Consider the following 19,010-nt stretch of genomic DNA (forward strand, 5'->3'; position numbering starts at 1 on the left):
CCAACAGACCTCATAACCTCTGAGGATGCCTGCCATAGATTCTTCTGAAAACATACATCCCAGAAAATTTACAGCAACCCAGTGATTTCAGCCATGAAAACCTTCAACAACAGCAATTGTGGAGTCTGTTTCCAAAATGTACCAAATCCAAAAGAATGGAAAACTTGAATTATAGATGGCAGTACATTGTTGGCTAGAATATTATGCACAGATCAAAACTATCAAAATGTATCTAACCACTTTGGTCCTGGGCTTGGAAAACCGCATTTTATAGCAAAATAATGCATATCTTCCACATTTCTTCAGATGAATTTGGTACAGTTTTGAATTAAGTGCATGAGTCCATCTCTCGAGCTGTTTCATGATTTAAAGAGGAAAACCAATAACTTAGGTTGTTCCCGACAACCATAGAACTAGTCTTATTAGATTGCTATTTGCATGCTCTTAAAACATCAATGGACTAGTTTTAATTAAGGGTTAATTATTTACTGCTTAATTTATTGTATTAATTATATTTCCATCCTATTTTTATTCTGTTTTCTATTTATAACTATAGTTTGGAGCCCGCCCAAGCTAAAAAGAAGGGCAGAACTTTCCAACAAATGCATCTAAATTGAGACTAGAGTTCTGAGTCCCATCTGAAATTTCCTCAAAAGACATTAGATCCTTTCTGATCTTGTGAGCTAAACAGAGTCAGCTCTGGTTAATACTTGGATTGAAGCTCCCCAATTAATCCAAGATGCATTTGCCTATATTTCAGAGAAAGGAACTGCCCCAAACACTTTTGAGTATTTCTATGTATTTCTTTGAGCATTTCCCATTGGCAAAAAAAAGCCAATGGGATTTTGGCCTGCATCAATAGGAGCATAGTGTCTAGGTCCACGGAAGTAATGCTACCCCTCTATTCTGCTTTGGTTAGACCACACCTGGAATATTGTGTCCAATTCTGGGCACCACAATTCAAGAGAGATATTGACAAGCTGGAATGTGTCCAGAGGAGGGCAACTAAAATGATCAAGGGTCTGGAGAACAAACCTTATGAGGAGCGGCTTAAGGAGCTGGGCATGTTTAGCCTGAAGAAGAGAAGGCTGAGAGGGGATATGATAGCCATGTATAAATATGTGAGAGGAAGCCACAGGGAGGAGGGAGCAAGCTTGTTTTCTGCTTCCCTGGAGACTAGGATGCGGAGCAATGGCTTCATACTACAAGAAAGGAGATTCCATCTGAACATAAGAACTTCCTGACTGTGAGAGCTGTTCAGCAGTGGAACTCTCTGCCCTGGAGTGTGGTGGAGGCTCCTTCTTTGGAAGCTTTTAAACAGAGGCTGGATGGCCATCTGTCAGGGGTGCTTTGAATGCAATATTCCTGCTTCTTGGCAGGGGGTTGGACTGGGTGGCCCATGAGGTCTGTTCCAACTCTTTGATTCTATGATTCTAAGATCACTATGCTGGCTTTTGTAATTGATCATGCATTGGACACTTCCCTGGCGAATAATGCATAGGGTGGCCTTTTACAGCTGATGAATGGTTATTTTGTCAACGCCAATTGTTTTTAAGTGCAGGCCAAGGTCTTTAGGCACTGCACCCAGTGTGCCGATCACCACTGGGATCACCTTTGAATGTAATATTCCTGCTTCTTGGCAGGAGGTTGGACTGGATGGCCCATGAGGTCTCTTCCAACTCTTTGATTCTATGCTTCTATGTAAATATTATGAAATTCATGGAAGTTAACCAGTTAAATATGCTGACTTGGAGTGCAGTAGACTCTCCTCTGGTTTTTTAGACAGGCTGCATGGACATCAGTTGGGAGTGCTTTGATTATGTATTCCAGCTTTGGCAGGGGTTGGACTGGATGGCACTTGGAGTCTCATTATGTCATTATGTTTTGGTTTCTATGTTTTGTGTATATTGTTTATATGCTTTGATGTTTTATACTTTATTGTTATGTTGTTTATTTTACTGCAATTTGTATTTTTGTACTGTAATTTGTTGTTCGGGCTTGGCCCCATGTAAGCCGCTCCGAGTCCTCGTTGGGGGAGTTGATGGCGGGGTATAAATAAAGATTATTATTATTATTATTTAAATAATGTAAATAAAAAAATAAAATAAATATATAAATATAAAATATAAAAAAGAGGGGGGAAATGGGGAAAATGATATAAAAGGTATATATATCTTTAAAATGGCGAAAAAAATAAAGAAGGAAAAAGAAAAAAGAGAAGAAAGGGAAAATAAATAAAAATAAAAATCTTCTTATTGACTTCCAAATTCTTTTCATTTCTGGGCAATTAGTCTCTTGTATATCAATTGTAATTAGTCTCTCCGTCTTCTCATAACTTCACCACCCAAATGTCCTACAGACTGGACTTTACTGGACATTTTTTTTCTATTTCCCTTTTCTTAATGGGCCGCAGGAACTTGGGACATTGTTCATAACATTGTTCATAACAATGTCGGATCTGGCCACGGTGGTCCACGCTCTTGTTACATCCCGATTAGATTACTGCAACGCACTCTACGTGGGGTTGCCTTTGAAGACTGTTCGGAAACTCCAACTAGTCCAGCGGGAGGCAGCCAGACTGCTCACCGGAGCGTCATACAGGGAGCATACCACCCTGCTGTTGTGTCAGCTCCACTGGCTGCCGATCCAATTCTGAGCACAATTCAAAGTGCTGGTTTTGACCTACAAAACCCTATACGGTTCTGGCCCAGTGTATCTGTCCAAACGGTTCTCCCTCTACGTCCCACTCCGGAGTCTAAGATCTTCTGGGGAGGCCCTGCTCTCAACCCCGCCTCTATCACAAGTGAGATTGGCGGGGACGAGGAGCAGGGCCTTCTCGGTGGTGGCCCCCCATCTGTGGAATTCACTCCCCGGGGAAATTAGATCTCCTTTCCTTTAGGAAAAAACTGAAAACATGGATTTGGGACCAGGCATTCAGACAATCGGGCAGATAAAGAAAGGACTTTGACAATGATTAGGAAACGATTAATGGAATAGAACTCTGGAACTCTGAAAGACAAAACGCTGAGCATGAGAATAGTTTTTATATGATATGTTATATACTGATAGTTTTGATTGTTTTAACTGTGATAATTGTTTTAACTATGGTTGTGTACATTATGTGTAATTTGTATAGGCATCGAATTGTGCCTTTTTTGTAAGCTGCCCTGAGTCCCCCCTCGGGGGTTGCGAAGGGCGGGGTAAAAGTACCCGAAATAAATAAATAACATGATTTTTTGTTCCTGGGTTATAAATATAATTTCCTAATTGGTTCTGTCATAAAAACATGGAAAAGGTTTACGAAACGGCACAAACTTTGTTTTTGTGGGGCATCCTGCAGCACATTTTGCTATAGTTTTCCAACCAATTCAACATAGTTTATGACACAGAAACGAACTTTCTGGAGTGTAACAACTACCTTCGAAGTATGTAGCACACACTTAAACAGGAAATAACATTTTCAAACCAGGAACAGAAATTATTTCAGATTTTGTTACATAATGTTTTGAATGTCTCTTTCTCTGAAGTCTCCAATCTCAGATGCAGCAGCTGGACAACCCAGAGCTCCAGCAACCAGAGGAGCCTGCAAAAGCAGTGAAGGAGACCAAGCAGTCATCACTGGATGGCACTGCAGAGGTATGAACCAATTAAAGCAAGTGTAGAATTCACTTTCTGAGACCCCTTCCAAACAGCTGAATAATAAAATCCCACATTATCTGCTTTGAACTGGAATATATGGCAGTATGGACTCAGATCACCCAGTTCAAAGCAGAACTTGTGGGATTTTCTGCTTTGATAATCTGGATAATAGGGCTGTGTGGAAAGACGCTGTGGCAACACCCACTAATCTCTTTTATATTCCTTTGTTTGTTGCTCTTACGGTTCTCCCTTGGCCCTCCTAATGTACATATTCTTTCCTCCCTGCATTTTGTCAAGGTTTGACATAAATTTGAAACTACTTGGAAATCGGGATCGTGGGTGATGTCACTGCCTTCATGAGGACAGATACAATTGATTCTTCAAAATCTACGTTTACATAGTAGAATGAATGCAGTCTGACAGCACTTTATAGAATTATAAGCCATCTAATCCAGACCTGGCTCAATTATATGGATGTGTAGTTTTACAAGGTGTTCACCTTCTCAAAGAGTGCTGGTGCCTCACCAAACTACAACTCCCAGGATTCCATAGCATTGAGTGATGGCACTTAAAGTGGTGCCAAATTGCATTTCTTTGACAGTGTAGATGCACTCTGCTGCCTCTTCTGTAAAATATTTTTTCAATAATCTATATAAATAAAAATGTAATGTTTGTTTGTGGGATTAACATAACTCAAAAACCACTGGGCTAATTGACACCAAATTTGGACACAAGACACCTATCAGGCCAACGAGTGACCATCACTCATCAAAATACTGAAAAACACAGCAGAAGAGACTTAAAAAGCAAAACAAAAACCACAAAAATACATTACAACACATGCACAAAACCAAATATATGTGCACAAACACACATATATACACACATATATGCACACACACAAAACACATACACAGAAAGGGGAAAGGAAGGAGAGAAGGAGGGAGAGAAAGGGGAACGAAGAAGGGAAAGAAGGAGGGAAGGAGAGAAAGAAGGAAAGAAAGAAGAAAAAAAGAAGGGTAGAGAAGGAAGGAAGGAGAGAAAGAGGGAAAGAAGGAGGGAAGGAGAGATGTAAAGAAAGAAAGGTAGAGAAGGAAGGAGAGAAGGAAATAAAAAGTGAAAGAGGGAAGGAAGGAAAGAAGGAACAAAAGAGACAAAGAGGGAGGGAAGGAAAGAGACAAGGAAGGATGAAACCAAAGAGCAAAGAAAGTGAGAAAAGAAACAGGTAGAGAAGGAAGGAAGAAGAAGGGAAAGAAAAAGAGACAAGGAAGGAAAGAGGGAGGGAAGGAAGGAGAGAAAGAAAGAGAGAAAGAGTGAGGGAAGGTTGGCCACAGCAACGCATGGTGGGTACAGCTAGTAGTAGTAGTAGTAGTAGTAGTAATAATAATAATAATAATAATAATAATAACGATGACAACACTTTATTTATATTCTGCCCTTCTCCCCAAGGAGACTCATCGCGGATTACAGCATATAAACAGACACACGGAAACATTCAGTGCCTTGTTACAGTGAAATATAATGAAATACACAAACCCAGACAAAGGCAAAGGCTTCTCCTTTCATTTCTGGCTCTGGAGGCAGTGCTGAACTCCAGCTCTGAGGGAGGTGCTCATCTCCATTTCCAATTTATCTCCATTTATCATTTCTATTTATCTTCTCACATTTTGCATGTTTTCAAACTACTAGGTTGGCAGGAGCTAGGGCTAACAGCTGGACCTCACCCCATCCTGTGGATTCAAACTGCCCACCTTCAGATCAGCAGTTCAGCAGCACAAGGGTTTAACCCATTGCGGCACCACAATGGGTCCTGATTATTTTAGGCTGGATCAACGGAAGTCTCATTGAACTAAAGTGTGCTTACTTTTAGTAAATTTACTCAAGATCAGGCTGACAAGATCTCTAGCTCCAAACTTCAAAACAGTCCTACTGTGAAACAGTCCCTGTGAAACCAAATCAGATTAGGTAGACTAGACTGCCATTCCTTTATCTCAGGCCAGCTACCACTCCCAGCAGAAAAATCTGACCAGTCCATGAGTCATTACTCGCTCAGCTCTCCTCCCTAGTTCTATCAATTCTGTTGTGATCGAGCATCAAGGAAGCCAGAAGTGGGAAAAGTTACTTTTTTAAGACAATGGCTTCCTGAATCTCTCAGCCTGAATTAAACAGTCTTATGTAGCCTTAGGTAGGGCCTAAATAATGCACACTAAAGGCACTAGATCCCATCTGATCATGGATGGTAGACCACCAATGGATACCAGAAGCTGTAGACTATATATTAGCAGCAGGAGTGGGCAGAATCATCTCTGTGTATTCCTTATTTAAGAAATACCTATGAGATGCATGGGTTGTCATAAGTTGGCAGGTGATTCGAGGGCACATATATGTGTGCCTTAGGCAGACGCACTTAGGAATCTGGCTGTGAAGCAAATTTCTTCAGCTCTGGGGAGAAAATGTTTCCTCTGCTTTAAAAAATTAGGTGGGATGATGTGGCCTGATAAAAAAACAATTGAATCATCTATGGCCCCTTCTATGCTGTCATATAAAATCCAGACTATCTACTTTGAACTGGATTATATGGCGGTGTAGACTCATTCAATCCAATTCAAGAGAGATATTGACAAGCTGCAATGTGTCCAGAGGAGGGCAACTAAAATGATCAAGGGTCTGGAGAACAAGCCCTATGAGGAGCAGCTTAAGGAGCTGGGCATGTTTAGCCTGAAGAAGAGAAGGCTGAGAGGAGATATGATAGCCATGTATAAATATGTGAAAGGAAGCCACAGGGAGGAGGGAGCAAGCTTGTTTTCTGCTTCCCTGGAAACTAGGACGCGAAACAATGGCTTCAAACTACAAGAAAGGAGATCCCATCTGAACATGGGGAAGAACTTCCTGACTGTGAGAGCTGTTCAGCAGTGGAACTCTCTGCCCTGGAGTCTGGTGGAGGCTCCTTCTTTGGAAGCTCTTAAACAGAGGCTGGATGGCCATCTGTCAGGGGTGATTTGAATGCAATATTCCTCTCTTCCAACTCTTTGATTCTATGATTCTACGATTCTATAATTAAAACAGATGATGTGGATTATCTACTTCCTATCATGAACAAGTTGAACTAAGGCTGGATATATACTGCTGTATAATCCAGATTATCAAATCAGGATTATCCACATTATCTGCTTTGAACTGGATTATATGGGGCCCTTTTTATGCTGCCATATCAAATCCAGACTATCTGCTTTGAACAGGATTATATGGCAGTGTAGACTCATATAATCCAATTCAAAACAGATGATGTGGATTATCTACTTCCTATCAAGAACAAGTGGGACTAAGGCTAGATATACACTGCTATATAACCCAGAGTATCAAATCAGGATTATCCACATTATCTGCTTTGAACTGGATTATATGGGGCCCTTTTTACGCTGCCATATAAAATCCAGATGTTCTGTTTTGAACTGGATTATATGGCAGTATATATCTATATCTATCTATATATAGATATATAGATATAGATATATAATTTCAAATATTTGTACCTCGCCCTTCTCTACCCCCGAAGGGGGACTCAGGGTGGCTTACAGCCGGCAACAATTCGATGGCCCACATATACAACAAATAAAACAATTACATAATAAGTAAAACATTAAAAATTAGATGAAAAACAATTTTAAATAGTTAGATGAAAAACCATTTAAAATAGTGCAAATTAAATTAGTTGGCATGTCAAGTCCGAGTTCTACGATCAACAACTTAATCCAAAGCCTGTCCATAGTCCATTTTCCATAGCACTGTCGTCATTTTTATTGCTAGCCTGCTATCCGAATTCCTGGTCCCATAGCCATGTCTTCAACTTTTTCCTGAAGGAAAGGAAGGAAGCCGTTGACCTAATTTCGTTGGGGAGCGAGTTTCACAGGCAGGGAGCCACCGCCGAGAAGGCCCTGTCCCTCATCCCCACCAAGCACCATTAGACCCATATAATTCAGTTCAAAGATGATAATGTGGATTATCTGCTTTGATAATCTGGTAGTGTAGATTTTTAAAAGAGCATAAAACAGACTGGTTAACAAAGGTCGGCCTGTCTCAGGATATGGGGTATATGGGTCAGTCTTTGCATGAAATGAGCTGGTCCAGGGTGTAATTCAGGGGTGGAGGACTTTTCTTTTGGTTGAGGGTGTGCCACCCACTTCAAGTCAGGCCAGCCCGAAATGTGAGCAAGACCATCCCCTTTTCTGCCTGCTAAGCATCCTGCCTTCACCTCTCTCCTGCTTTCCCCACCCAGTAGACTGGTAAGCAAGTGGCGGGTTGCTCTTGCCAAGGGCTTGGAACTGTGACTCATAGAAGCCTTTTGAAATTAGGCCAAAGTCCAGAGGTCGTTGCTCCAACTGTAATGGATTGTGGCTTCTTGCAGGAAAGCCTGGATTCCGATCCTTGTTAGACATAATGTCTGTAAGCAACAAGGAAATTAGACCCTCTTTCTGAGCAAGGACAGGAATAATATCTAAATAGAAGACATAGGCTGGATCTTCATCTGCTTTGAACTGGATTATATGAGTTTACACTGCTAGATAATCTGGGATATAGGGCAGTGTAGATTCAGCCATAGAGATCTCTCATTGAACTTGACAGCAGTTCAGAATAATAATAATAATAATAATAATAATAATACAACTTTATACCCCGCCACCATCTCCCCAAGGAACTCGGAGCAGTTTACATGTGGCCAAGCCCAACGACACATGATAAAACAACAAACAATAGTAAAAACAACAAGCAACAGCAAGCTGCGGTATGAACTTGGTTTCAAAAGTGAAAAATTCACTCTCAGTCCAATGAGAGTCTCTCCTGACTTTTCACCCACATCCATGGCAGGCATCCTCAGAGGTTGCGAGGTTACAATGTAGGCAAAATGTCAGGAGAGAATGCTTCTAGAACATGGCCATATAGCCCGAAACACCTTCAACAACCCAGTGATTCCAGCCATGAAAGCCTTCGACAATACAAGTATTGCATTGTTGTGTGTCTCCAGATTATTTCTATTACAGGGGTTTCATTGGGGAGCGAGTTCCACAGGCAGGGAGCCACCGCTGAGAAGGCCCTGTCCCTCATCCCCACCAAGCACCATTAGACCTATATAATCCAGTTCAAAGATGATAATGTGGATTATCTGCTTTGATAATCTGGTAGTGTAGAAGGTTTGTTCAGAGAGGGTTTGCCTTTATCCGTCTCTAAGATTTGCCCAAGTCACCCAATACATTTTTATTTCCGAATAGGGATTAGAACTGTAGTTCTGTATAGGTGTAGTCCGACACTCATGCCATTACACGACATGTGGTTATATAAATAATTGAACAAGTGCATAACTTAGACAAATGTGTATTGAAATGATGGTGCTTAATCCAAATATAACTCAGGCCACTAATAAGATAAAATAATGCCCCTAAAATTACCAATGCATGTCAGGGAGAAGGCATGAATATAAACAATACATGCTGAGACATTCATAAAGATACATGCAAACCGAATTTATTTAGATCAGAGGTGGGCAGCTCTGGTGAATCCAGCAGCCAACTTTCCTCCTCCCTGAAACCTTCTAAAGACTGGCCTCCTTCCAGAAGCTGTGCTGATTAGATTTGGTGCCTAACTCCACTGCCAAATTTCAGAAGCAGGCCAAGAAAACTTAAACAGGAAATTCTCATTTTGACCAAGGACCACTTGACCAGGGACCACTTTGACCACTCTCCAAAAGGCTTGCAAATCAATTTTGGTCAATTTTAGATTTGGTTTGGTTATTTGGGGTGCTGATTCAGAAAATTGCATTGGATAGACCACATCAGCTCTAGTTTCTGATACAGAACTTATGCCACCCAGTAGTTGCCATCTGCTTGCCCACAGAAAACCAGTTGAAGAGAGATAATGACAAACTGGAATGTGTCCAGAGAAGGGTGACTAAAATGGTCTGGAGAACAAGCCCTATGAGCAGCGGCTTAAAGAGCTGGGCATGTTTAGCCTGAAGAAGAGAAGGCTGAGAGGAGACATGATAGCCATGTATAACTATGTGAGAGAAAGTCACAGAGAGGAGGAAACAAATTTGTTTTCTTCTGCCCTGGAGACTAGGACACAGAACAATGGCTTCAAAGTACAGGAAAAGAGATTCCATCTGAACATTTAGGAAGAACTTCCTGATTGTGAGAGCTGTTCAGCAATGGAACTCTCTGTCCTAGAGTGTGGTGGAGGCTCCTTCTTTGGAGGCTTTTAAACAGAGGCTGGATAGCCATCTGTCAGGGGTGCTTTGAAGGCAATTTTCCTGCTTCTTGGCAGGGGGTTGGTCTGTGATGCATACATCACATATATAAAATAAATAAATGACATCATCAGGTGTCAGTCGTGCCCTTCCATCTATGTTTCAGGAGGACACTTTGCTTTTTAAACTAATTATTTATTTAATATATTGTTGAAGGCTCTCATGGCTGGAATCACTGGATTGTTGTAGGCTTTTCGGGCTATATGGCCATGTTCTAGAAGCATTCTCTCCTGACGTTTTGCCTGCATCTATGGCAAGCATCCTCACAACCTCTGAGGATGCTTGCCATAGATGCAGGTAAAATGTCAGGAGAGAATGCTTCTAGAACATGGCCATATAGCCTGAAAAACCTACAACCACCCAATTATTATTTACTTCATCTTTATCCTGCCTTTCTCCCGATATAGGGACTCAAGGAAGCAAACACTACATATAAAACAATGTTATTTAAAACACTGCCAATACATATAAATATAACAATTAAAAACAGACCATGTTATTAAAACCATTAAACATTTTAAAATTAAAATGTATTAACATATTAAGTCACTTTAAAATCAATCACACCATCTTTAAAAGCCCTACTACTGTTTTAAGAAAGAATGCGTGACATATTCATGCATATCTTATGTGTAAAAATGAAATATTTCTTCAAAAACCTTTTGTGAATTAGAGGTAAAGTGTCCTGGCCAGACCTGTGGTGCAGTTTGACAGATGTAAAAACTGCCCCTTCCACATAACTGTATAAAATCCATATTGAACTGGATTATATGGCAATGTGGACTCAGATAACCCAGTTCAAAGCAGATATTGTGGATTGTCTGCCTTGATATTCTGGATTCTGTGGTTGTGTGGAAGGGCCTTCACTTACCTGAAGACTTTGGTTTTGGAAGGAAAAGCCATCTTTGTGCTGATCGTAGTGCTCTGTAGTTCTTCCAAGCTGGTCTCACTATTCTATAAACATTACCTCTGTCTTCACCATGAGTCTAATTGACTCTGCAGGATTGTGAGAATAACAATAACAGAATGCCACCCTGAAGTCATTGAGGAATTGAACAGTACAAATGAGATAAATAAAGTGTAATTTGAGTTGGAGTAATTTTCTCTTTTTTTCTTAGGTTCCTCTGATATCTTCGTCTTCTCCTCAAGGTAAGTCATTCTTTGCCACATTTGCCTGGGGAAAGCACGATGGTACAAAAATGGCCCTGAAGCTTGCTTGCCAAAGAGATTTCTGCAATTGACTTCAAATATGCCTTAAAATATTCACATATGTGTAACTCAATGTTTCTCAACCTGGGGGTCGGGACCCCTGGAGGGGTCACGAGGGGGTGTCAGAGGGGTCACCAAAGACCACAAGAAAACACAGTATTTTCTGTTGGTCATGGAGGTTCTGTGTGGGAAGTTTGGCCCAATTCTATCAGTGGGGTTCAGAATGGTATTTTATTGTGGGTGAACTATAAATCCCAGCAACTACAACTCCCAAATGTCAAGGTCTATTTTCCCCAAACCCCACTAGTGTTTACATTTGAGCATATTGAGAATTTATGCCAAGTTTGGTCCATATCCATCATTGTTTGAGTCCAGAGTGCTCTCTTGATGTAGGTGAACTACAACTCTCAAAACTCAAGGTCAATGCCCACCAAACCCTTCCAGTATTTTCTCTTGGTCATGAGAGTTCTGTGTGCCAAGTTTGATTCAATTTCATCGTTGGTGGGGTTCAGAATGCTCTCTGATTGTAGGTTAACTATAAATCCCAGCAACTACAACTCCCACAGGACAAAATCAGTCCCCTCCCCCAATCCCACAAGTATTTAAATTTGGGTGTATTGGGTCTTTGTGCCAAATTTGGTCCAGTGTGTGAAAATACATCCTGCATATCAGATATTTACATTACTATTCATAACAGCAGCAAAATGACAGTTATGAAGTAGCAATGAAACCAATTTTATGGTTGGGGGTCACCATAACAAGAGGAAGCATATTAAGGGGTCGTGGCATTAGGAAGGTTGAGATCCACTGGTGTAACTGAAAATATTTTACTTCAAAAGACCTCTGAGGTTTGGTATTACTTGCAGTGAATATTATCTCTGATTCATGTTTATCCTGGGAACAGCAGGAGAGGAAAGCTGGAGTTCTTTGAACCTCTTCGTTCGTTGATATAGTTTTGAAGGGCATAGAGATAAAGGCAGATTTTTTCCCCAATATCTTCCAGTTGTGTTCCTTCTTTGCCTTCTGTAATCAAGGTGTTTGAGTATTGGCCTTTACCCCACCTTCGACCATCATTCAGTCCCCTTCTACACTGCCATATAATCCAGATTATCAAATCAAATAATCCACATTATCTGCTTTGAACTGGATTATATGAGTCTACACTGCCATATAATCCAGTTCAAAGCAGTTAATCTGGATTTTTTATGCGAGTGTAAAAGGGGCCCGAGTCCATCTCAACATGATCTCCCCAAATTTCTTTACCTCCTCCATTTAACTAAGCAAATTAGATTGCCCTTCATCTATTCCTTTAACCAATTGCAGTTCACCTCCTTCTTATTATCTTCAGGCTGGATCTACACTGCCACATAATCCAGATAATCCACATAATCTGCTTTGAACTGGATTATTTATTTATTTAGAACAAGGGTCCTCAAACTTTTTAAACAGAGGGCCAGGTCACAGTCCCTCAAACTGTTGGAAGGCCAGATTACAATTTGAAAAAGAAAATGAATAAATTCCTATGTACACTGCACATATTTGTCGTGCAAAAAACCCTTTAAAACAATACAATAATTAAAACAAATATAAACTTATTAGTATTTCAATGGGAAGTGTGGGCCTGCTTTTGCCTGATGAGATAGGATTGTTGTTGTTGTTGTTGTTGTTGTTGTTGTTGTGTGCTTTCAAGTCGTTTCAGACTTAAGTTGGCTCTGAGTGAGGGCCGGGTAAATGACCTTGGAGGGCCGTATGCGGCCCGCGGGCCGTAGTTTGAGGACCCCTGATTTAGAATATTTGTATCCCATCCTATTCTCGACCTCTGAAGAGGGACTCAGAGCGGCTTTGTCTACACTGCCATATAATCCAGTTCAAAGCAAATAATCTGGCATTGTAGATGGACCATCTTACTATCCCCACCTTTAATTTTAGTGATACTAGAGCACTTGAGATTTACTATGGTCTGCAAGTTGCTTTTCAACTCTCTTGTTTTGGGCATCACAGTTGAGGTTAGGGAATGGAATGGGGGAGGGGAGTTCAGCAAAAGGGTTATTGAAACCTTGAGCATAGGAACCCGAATGTGCTTGGCAACTTTTTCTGAATCTGATTTGATGAATTCTTTACAGGGAGAAATAGCCCTGAGTCCAGACTTGAATTGGCTCCTGTCCCACCCGAAAGACCTGAAAAGGAGGCAGCAAAAGAGAAACTGCAGAATGGAGACATGTCAGGAGATGGTGGGTATTATTATTATTATTATTATTATTATTATTATTATTAACAACATTTCTATCCCGCCCTTCTCAACCACTGAGTGGCTAACACTGGCAGCAATTTGATGCCACAAATCACACTATAACAACTTCCTTTTATTAGGGGGGTTCAGTCCATTAACGTTGTGAGAGAGACATTTAAATAGCAGCTCCGTTCTCTCTGTGTAGTTCTTCATCCTTGTTGGAATTCGGTGGTTTATATGATGCCACAAATCACAATATAACAACAATATAAAACCATAAATACATAATAGATTAAAAACAATAACATTCATTATACAATCATATAGCCATTTCCATTATTATAACAATCATATGGTCCAGTTCAGTGTTCAAAGTGCCGTTAAACCTGCTAGCCAAAGGCCTGGTTCCAAAACCACAATTTCAGTTTTTTCCTAAAATAAAGGAGGGAGGACGCCAATCTAGTAAGAGACAAGGTCTACTGTTGAGTTAGATGCTCAGATGAGGTTCTAGCTGAGGTCCGTGGGGCCAAGCTTCTGCTGTTCAGCAGAAATAAGAAGGCAATGGGCAAAAGTCCTAAGTAGGACAGTGACCATTTCCCCACAAATATAAACTCTGTAGATTGGAATGGTAAAGAAGTTGGCTTCCTGCTATCTTTCTTTTTACTTTGATACCATGAGTCATGGTCAGATGTAAGTATCTGCAGATTATACTGGGTGAACTCCTATAATATCCATCTCTCAGGTGTAATATCCCCATTTATCTCACTCTTCCTGGTACCTCTTTTGTTTTTCACTTCCTGTTGGACATTGCACTTTCTCTCTCTGAGCAAACTGGTAACTACAGGAAATTGGTTTGCTGCAGGAAAAACAGCAAAAGCATTTACAGTAGTTGTTTCCCTATAGCTATTTATGTTACATGCGTTTTATATCTGATTCTAGTCTGCCCTCATGAAAGAGTCATAGATTTTCTGAAAAGCATAAGCCCCCGCCCCACCTTATGCATTTCAGAAAATCTATAACAGGAAAGCTTAGAGAAGAAAATAGAAGGAAAAAGGAAGAGGGGCCAACCAAGGGCAAGATGGATGGAGGGCATCCTTGAAGTGACTGGCTTGACTCTGAAGGAGCTGGTGGGGGGGGGGGGTGACAGCCAACAGGGAGCTCTGGCGTGGGGTGGTCCATGAGGTCATGAAGAGTCAGAAGCGACTGAACAAATAAACAACAACAAACATAAATCTATAACTTCAGAAAATCTATAACACCCCCCCCCCCCCCCAGGTTGTTAAGAAACATAGTCAAATTGAGAAGCAGACAATATGGGGATGTGACACAGATATTTATTTATTTATTTCCAGCATTTCTACCCCGTCCTTCTCAATCCCCAAAGGGGGACTCAGGACGGCTTACATTTGGCACAATTTGATGCCATTATATATAACAAAGCAATATAACAACAATTAAAACAATAAATAGAACATTAATTAAAACAATAAAAACAGTATTAACCGCCGTATCACAATTTCAGTATTCAAAGCGCTATTTATGCCTGCTGTCCAAAAGCCTGGTCCCAGAACCACGACTTCAATTTTTTCCTAAAAGACAGGAGGGATGAACCCGATCTTACCTCATTAGAAAGCGAGTTCCACAGGTGGGGGGCCACAACCGAGAATGCCCTGTCTCTCGTCCCCGCCAGACGTATTTGTGACGCTGGCGGGAGCTAGAGCAGGGTCTCCCCAGATGGTCTTAAACTGCAAGGCGGGATGTAGAGGGAGATCCGTTTGGATAAGTAAGCTGGGCCAGAACTGTATAGAATTCATACCAGATGCCATCAAATAGCTTTTTTTTTGTTAAAGTAGCTTAAAGAAGGTTCAGTTATTCCAGGACCAAAGTGTTTGACATCCTGTTGTTTTTTTCTTTACAAAGATGTGTTTGGCGGTGAATGCAGCCCTGAACAGGTGGATGACAAAGTCAATCCCGTGGTTGTTGAAAGTGGGGATCTTCAGTCTCATCAGGACAGTTCCGAAGGGTCTCCTGCCACAAAGCCACCTCTGCAGAGTCCGAATCTCACTGAAGCTGCTCCCAGTCACCACAGGAAGCTGGCTGTGGAGGAAATGGTCATCCGTGACCATTTGGGACAGGAAGTGGGCAGCATGGATGCTGTTGGGCAGAAACAGAGCTCAATTGTGAAGGAAGACGAGAATGAAGAGCCTGCTCCTTTGAAGAATGGCTGTGAGGAGAGGAATGAGCCGGCTCCCCTTTGCGATGACTTAGGTCAAGAGATGTCCCCGACTGCTTTAGGAAGCCAACTGGATGGCGAGCTTGGCAGCCGTGAAGGCCCAGAGGGAGAGTCTCCCACATCACAGGATGAACATCAGCAGACTTCCTCCAAGCAGGGCCAGGATGTGACCAGCTGCCTTGATTCCTCTAAGCAGCAGGCGGACGGAGAACCGGGCAAAGAGACAGCTCTGATGGGAGCAGGGCAGACAGAGTTGCCAGGGCAGGGTGCCAGTGAAGTGGAGCCTACCCAAGATCCAGCAGCTAGTGATGCTCTGGCAGCAAATTCAATAACATCAGGACTGTCAACTCAAGAGAACAAGAAGGAGCCGCAAGCATCCCATGAAGCAGAGATCCCAGTGCTGGGGCAAGAAGGAGAGGGACTGTCCACAGAGCCACCGTTTCCAGACCAGACCTCTCCTGTTCCTGAAGCCTCTTCAGAAGAGGACAAATTGTCATCATCTCCTGTAGAACAGATTGCGCTCGGTGCTCAGAATCTAATCCCATCTCTGCAAGACACAGAGGGATCCCTTCTAGATCAGATCCCTTCATCTCTTCAGGAAATGGAGGGTCCCCTCCTGGATCCTGTGGTTTTGTCACTGCCGAATCAGAGTCCATCAGATCTTTTGAGCCAAGGTGCTCCTGCTTTGCAAGAAACTGAGGGACCTCTTGTGGCTCAGATTTCCCCTTCAGTGCAGGAACCCATTTTAGATCCAATCCCACCATCTCTGCAGGACTCTTTCCCTTCTTCTTCAGAACAGAAGGCGCCTTCATCGCAGGGTGCGGCCACTGCTTTGCAGGAAGCTAAACACTCCTCGTTGGACCAGATCCCATCCCCTGTGCACGAAACTAATGGAGCCTGTCTGGATCAGATCCCAACCTCTTTACAAAGTACTTCTTTGCCAGATCAGATACTATCACCTCCTTCAGACCAGTTCGCATCTCTGTCAGATGACATCCCCTCCACTTTGCATGAAAAAGAGAGATCTTCCCAGATATCATCAACTCTCGAGAGTCAGGAATCGTCTGTGATGGAGGTTAAAGATGCTTTCCCAGATATCACCTCCTCACTGCCTAATCCGCTTTCTTCTCTGCCTGATCAGGTCAGTCCCCTTCAAGATGCTGAAGGGCTGACTTTGAAAGACATTCAAATAGAACTGGAGCACCAAACAACAACAGCCCCAGAGACTCAGATTTCTTCTTTGCCAGAGGCTGACAGTATTCTTCAAGGCCAAGCCCCATCCTCTGTGGGTGGTGATGAACATCTGGTTCCCAAGGAGACTCCAGTCTCTGGACCAGACCAGGTCCTGCAGGTCCAGACATGGCCATTTGTGGAAGGACAGGCCCTTTCTTCTCTGCCAGAGGTTGGAGAGTCTTCTGCAGAGGAATCTCAGGAGCCCCTGCCCAGTCAAACCTTACCCAGTCTCCCTGAAGCCAAGAAGTCACTTCCAGGTGAGGCCCAAATAGTGTTGGAGGAGCTGATGCCAACCTCTGCTCAAGACCAACCTTCTCTTGGGGAGGTAACAAAGACCGTGTCAGAAAAGGAGATGGTCCCATCTGATGTCGAAAAAATACCTGCACTGCCTGACCAGACCCCATCCCTCAAGCAAGGCCCAAATGCAACACTGCAGGATATATCAAATGTCCCTGATGTTTTGCTCTCATCCAGCCAAGAGCATGCCCAATCCATTTTGGTCAAGACTGCCCCCATGGCAAACCAGGAAGTGAAAGGAGGTGGAGATGCCGCCCTGTCCTCAGAAGAGACACCAGAAGTTCTGGGAGATCTCCATGCTGAGCAGCAGCCCTTGCTGAATTCGACAAATGCCTCGGTAGCCCCTCCAGAAATATCTCTAGGAGACCCGCAACTGTCCAAGACAGGGATCCTAAAGTCCCAGGCAGCCCCGAGCCAGGAAACCCCAACCTACACCACCGCCTCTGCCAACACTGCCTCATCCCGCCAGCTCCAGCCCGCTGGGTCCCGCCAAGAGGAAGGCGAAGACCAGGGCCAGAGCAGGCGCAAGCAGAAGTCGTGCCAGTGCTGTTCCGTCATGTAAGCCCCGGGCTCCTTTGCCCAGCGGAGTTGCCCTCCATTCCTCTCCCTCAGGAATAGGAGTTGTTGATTTGGTCCCAGCAGCAGGCTCTGGAACTGGTAATTTGCCCTGCCAGTAGTCTAGTGTAGGCAGAACATACACACACATGAGCACACACAACACACAAACCCCACATCCTTTGGTTCTTTGGAGCAACAGAGTTGCTAGTTTGGAGCTGCCCCCCAAACAACTCCGTGGATCTGTCTCTCCCCCTCCCTCCTCCTACTACACAGCTTATCCACCCCTGCTTTTCTGGAGGTGGTGATGGGGAGATACAGCAACGCCATGCCCTCACTTTTAGAGAGGTTCCTGCATGTTTTGGTGTGTCCATATTCATGCATGCGCACTTGCACATGGGTATTCTCACACACATGCCACAACACCCTATCATCGTGGGCCTATTTTTACTTCCACAAACCAAATCCTGGGACCTCAGCACCCAAATCTTTTCTGTATCCTTCAAGAGCATGCCTTCCACCCACTTTGGCGTGCATGGGTTCTCATTTGCACCTTTAGAACGCACTCATTTGTGCAGAGGTGTTGGAACATTCAGTACCGATACTATACAGTCCTCTGTTTGCTCTCACAGGCTTGCACAGCAGCATATTTACTGTCACGTGCCATTAGTCAATTCCGCGCTCCCACATAACTTGTAGATAATTTTCACAGGGCTGGGCATCAAGGCTATACACATGCATGCAGCATTCTTGACATCTCCACCCTTTACATGTGCTTGAATCCCTTGGTCAACTTGGCATGACTTCCCAAAGCAGTCTAGGCACGTTCCAGATGTGGAGCACCACCTTATTCCTGCACCTCTGCTGAGATGGTCCAGTTGCACTTGATGGATCTGGATCAGCACTATGACACCGCGGGCAAAAGAGGACTCCTTGCCGGTTGGCGATGCGCTGGAAGAGACTTTGGACTGGGCGCTGCTGGAGCCCTTCCTCCTGAATAGAGCCTCTCAGCCAAGGCCTCCTCTGGGGCAGACAGACTTCTCTCCCTCACAAGGCCAGAGGGAGACATCTTTTCCTGACTGTGATCCTTCCATTTCTCTAACAACCACTGGGCCGATGCTCTGCCTGCCAGGGCACAAAGACCCCCAGCCCTTTACCTCCCTTTCCCATGACTGTTTATTCTATGCACTTTGTTTGAATTCTAATTAGTATCTAACCTTGTTTAGGGCCCCCACCAAAGCCAGTAAGAGCCTTTTACATGTCAATTCCTGGGCAGTTACAGAAAGATTCTCAATTAAAGTCAGATGCAATGACAA

The 19,010-nt window shown here is 43.0% G+C and overlaps 1 protein-coding gene across 3 annotated transcripts in view; it reads left to right on the forward strand.

Annotated features, from left to right (window-relative positions):
• Nucleotides 1-19,010, forward strand: part of PALM3 (paralemmin 3) — a 69,732-nt gene extending 50,722 nt beyond the window's left edge. For all 3 annotated transcript variants that reach the window (XM_067463992.1, XM_060759788.2, XM_067463993.1), the window contains exons 5-8: nucleotides 3,528-3,636; nucleotides 11,056-11,086; nucleotides 13,270-13,377; nucleotides 15,297-19,010. In XM_067463992.1, coding sequence (XP_067320093.1) covers nucleotides 3,528-3,636; nucleotides 11,056-11,086; nucleotides 13,270-13,377; nucleotides 15,297-17,701 — 2,653 coding nt within the window. In that variant the 3' untranslated portion in view covers nucleotides 17,702-19,010. The remainder of the gene's footprint in view (nucleotides 1-3,527; nucleotides 3,637-11,055; nucleotides 11,087-13,269; nucleotides 13,378-15,296) is intronic.

Source organism: Anolis sagrei, chromosome 2 (assembly GCF_037176765.1).
Source record: "Anolis sagrei isolate rAnoSag1 chromosome 2, rAnoSag1.mat, whole genome shotgun sequence".
NCBI classification, from domain to species: Eukaryota; Metazoa; Chordata; class Lepidosauria; order Squamata; family Dactyloidae; genus Anolis; species Anolis sagrei.